This window comes from Trypanosoma rangeli (genome assembly GCF_003719475.1).
Source record: "Trypanosoma rangeli strain AM80 chromosome Unknown Tra_15.4_contig_00378, whole genome shotgun sequence".
Classification (NCBI taxonomy): domain Eukaryota; phylum Euglenozoa; class Kinetoplastea; order Trypanosomatida; family Trypanosomatidae; genus Trypanosoma; species Trypanosoma rangeli.
In genome coordinates, this window is record NW_021706124.1 from 15,523 (window position 1) to 16,987 (window position 1,465).

The window sequence follows — 1,465 nt, forward strand, 5'->3', positions numbered from 1 at the left end:
TGTGTTTGTGTGTGTGTGTGTGTCTGTGTGTGTGTGTGTAATGAATGTGCCTTCCTTTTTTATCCTTCTTTTTCTTCCCGTACCGTTTGGATGGCGTGGTCTGAAAACCAAAACAATATAGCAACAACAAGATCAGCTGTTAGTAGCAGTTGAAACACAAATTGGGTGGCAGCAATTGTCCTGGAGTCCCTTTCTTTCCTTTTGCTCCTTGTTTCCTTTGTGAGGGAGCACCTTCCTTCTCACCGCCAAACTTTTCTTTCCTTTGGATGAATGTTGCGTGTGTCCTCTGTGCAGTAAAAGAGCTTTGTTTTTTTTTCTCCCCCCCTCCCTCCCTCCTCTCAATGTGAGTGCGTGTGCTCCACCCCCCACCGAGCCTTCGCTGCAATTGTGTCAACATGTGCAGGGGAAAAAAGAAGACCGAAGTGGAAAATAGCAGCATTAGGAGCCAGTAGGTGGCAACAAAGATGCAGGAGGAGCACACAATACACTTCAAGAGCATTGAAAACAACACCAGCAGCCAATAGATCAGGCATCTCCACGTGGACGAAATAAGTAGTTACGTACAAAAAAAAAAATGCTCTATGTGCAAACAGACGCACCAACCTCACAAGGATTGAGGAATAGTATCATGCGTTTCAGTGTAGAAGTCTTTATCCGGCACAAACCACCCCACCACAGGATACTTCGAATTAAATTTGTTTGCCCACCAATCCAACACCGCCATTTCTTCCTTGCTGAAGCCGTGTTCCCAATCCTTGTTCGCCTCCTTACTTGACACATCAGATTTGGCGAGACAGCGCGAGATCTCACGTCCAGCGTATACATGATACGACTTCCCCGGACCGTAGAGCTGCGGGGCCACTTCATACACCACACCCTTGACACTAACATAGATATCACTCTTTCGGATGCCATCATATTCTTGAAGCTCCTCCTTTGTAAAACCGCGGCACTCTATAGCCGACACCGGACGAATTAAAACCTTCTTCTTCCTTCCAAAGATGCAGTTTCCCTCGGGCCTGTCCTCCTTACCACACTGTCTATTTTTGTAACACAGAAAAAGATTCCTGAGAAGAATTCCCGATGCAGCAGCGACAATGATGAGGCAAACAACCTTGGCGGTCTCACCACTTCTCAATTGATGCATCCTACTTTTAGGCCTCTCCAAAGGATGACGTCTTTGAAGTTACAATAGTTGCAGAACAGAGAGTCTTACCTCTTCGTTTACAAAAGAGATAACAAGAAATGAACAACAACAACAATATATATATATATATATAGAGAGAGAGAGAGAGCCGTAAAGCAGAGACATGGCATTTTTATAAATGTTAAAGCTGAATTCAAAGAAAGAGAAAATCGCCTCCTCCCCACTTTCATCAAAACATTTTGTACATCGAAAGGTGAGTCCCATCACCCCGTAACTACCACAACAACAGAACAGCAAAACACACAAGCAATCCCCCCC

At 44.8% G+C, this 1,465-nt stretch overlaps 1 protein-coding gene across 1 annotated transcript, besides 3 other annotated features; it reads right to left on the reverse strand.

The window, feature by feature from the left end:
* Positions 1-39: a microsatellite.
* Positions 40-316: 277 nt separating this feature from the next.
* Positions 317-340: a microsatellite.
* A 264-nt stretch (positions 341-604) lies between these two features.
* Positions 605-1,147, reverse strand: TraAM80_08134 (uncharacterized protein; the record flags this gene model as incomplete). The annotated part of the gene is made up of 1 exon (XM_029384894.1): positions 605-1,147. The coding sequence occupies one exon, from the start codon at positions 1,145-1,147 to the stop codon at positions 605-607; it is 543 nt and encodes a 180-aa protein (XP_029235260.1).
* A 114-nt stretch (positions 1,148-1,261) lies between these two features.
* Positions 1,262-1,280: a microsatellite.
* The last annotated feature ends 185 nt before the right edge of the window (positions 1,281-1,465 follow it).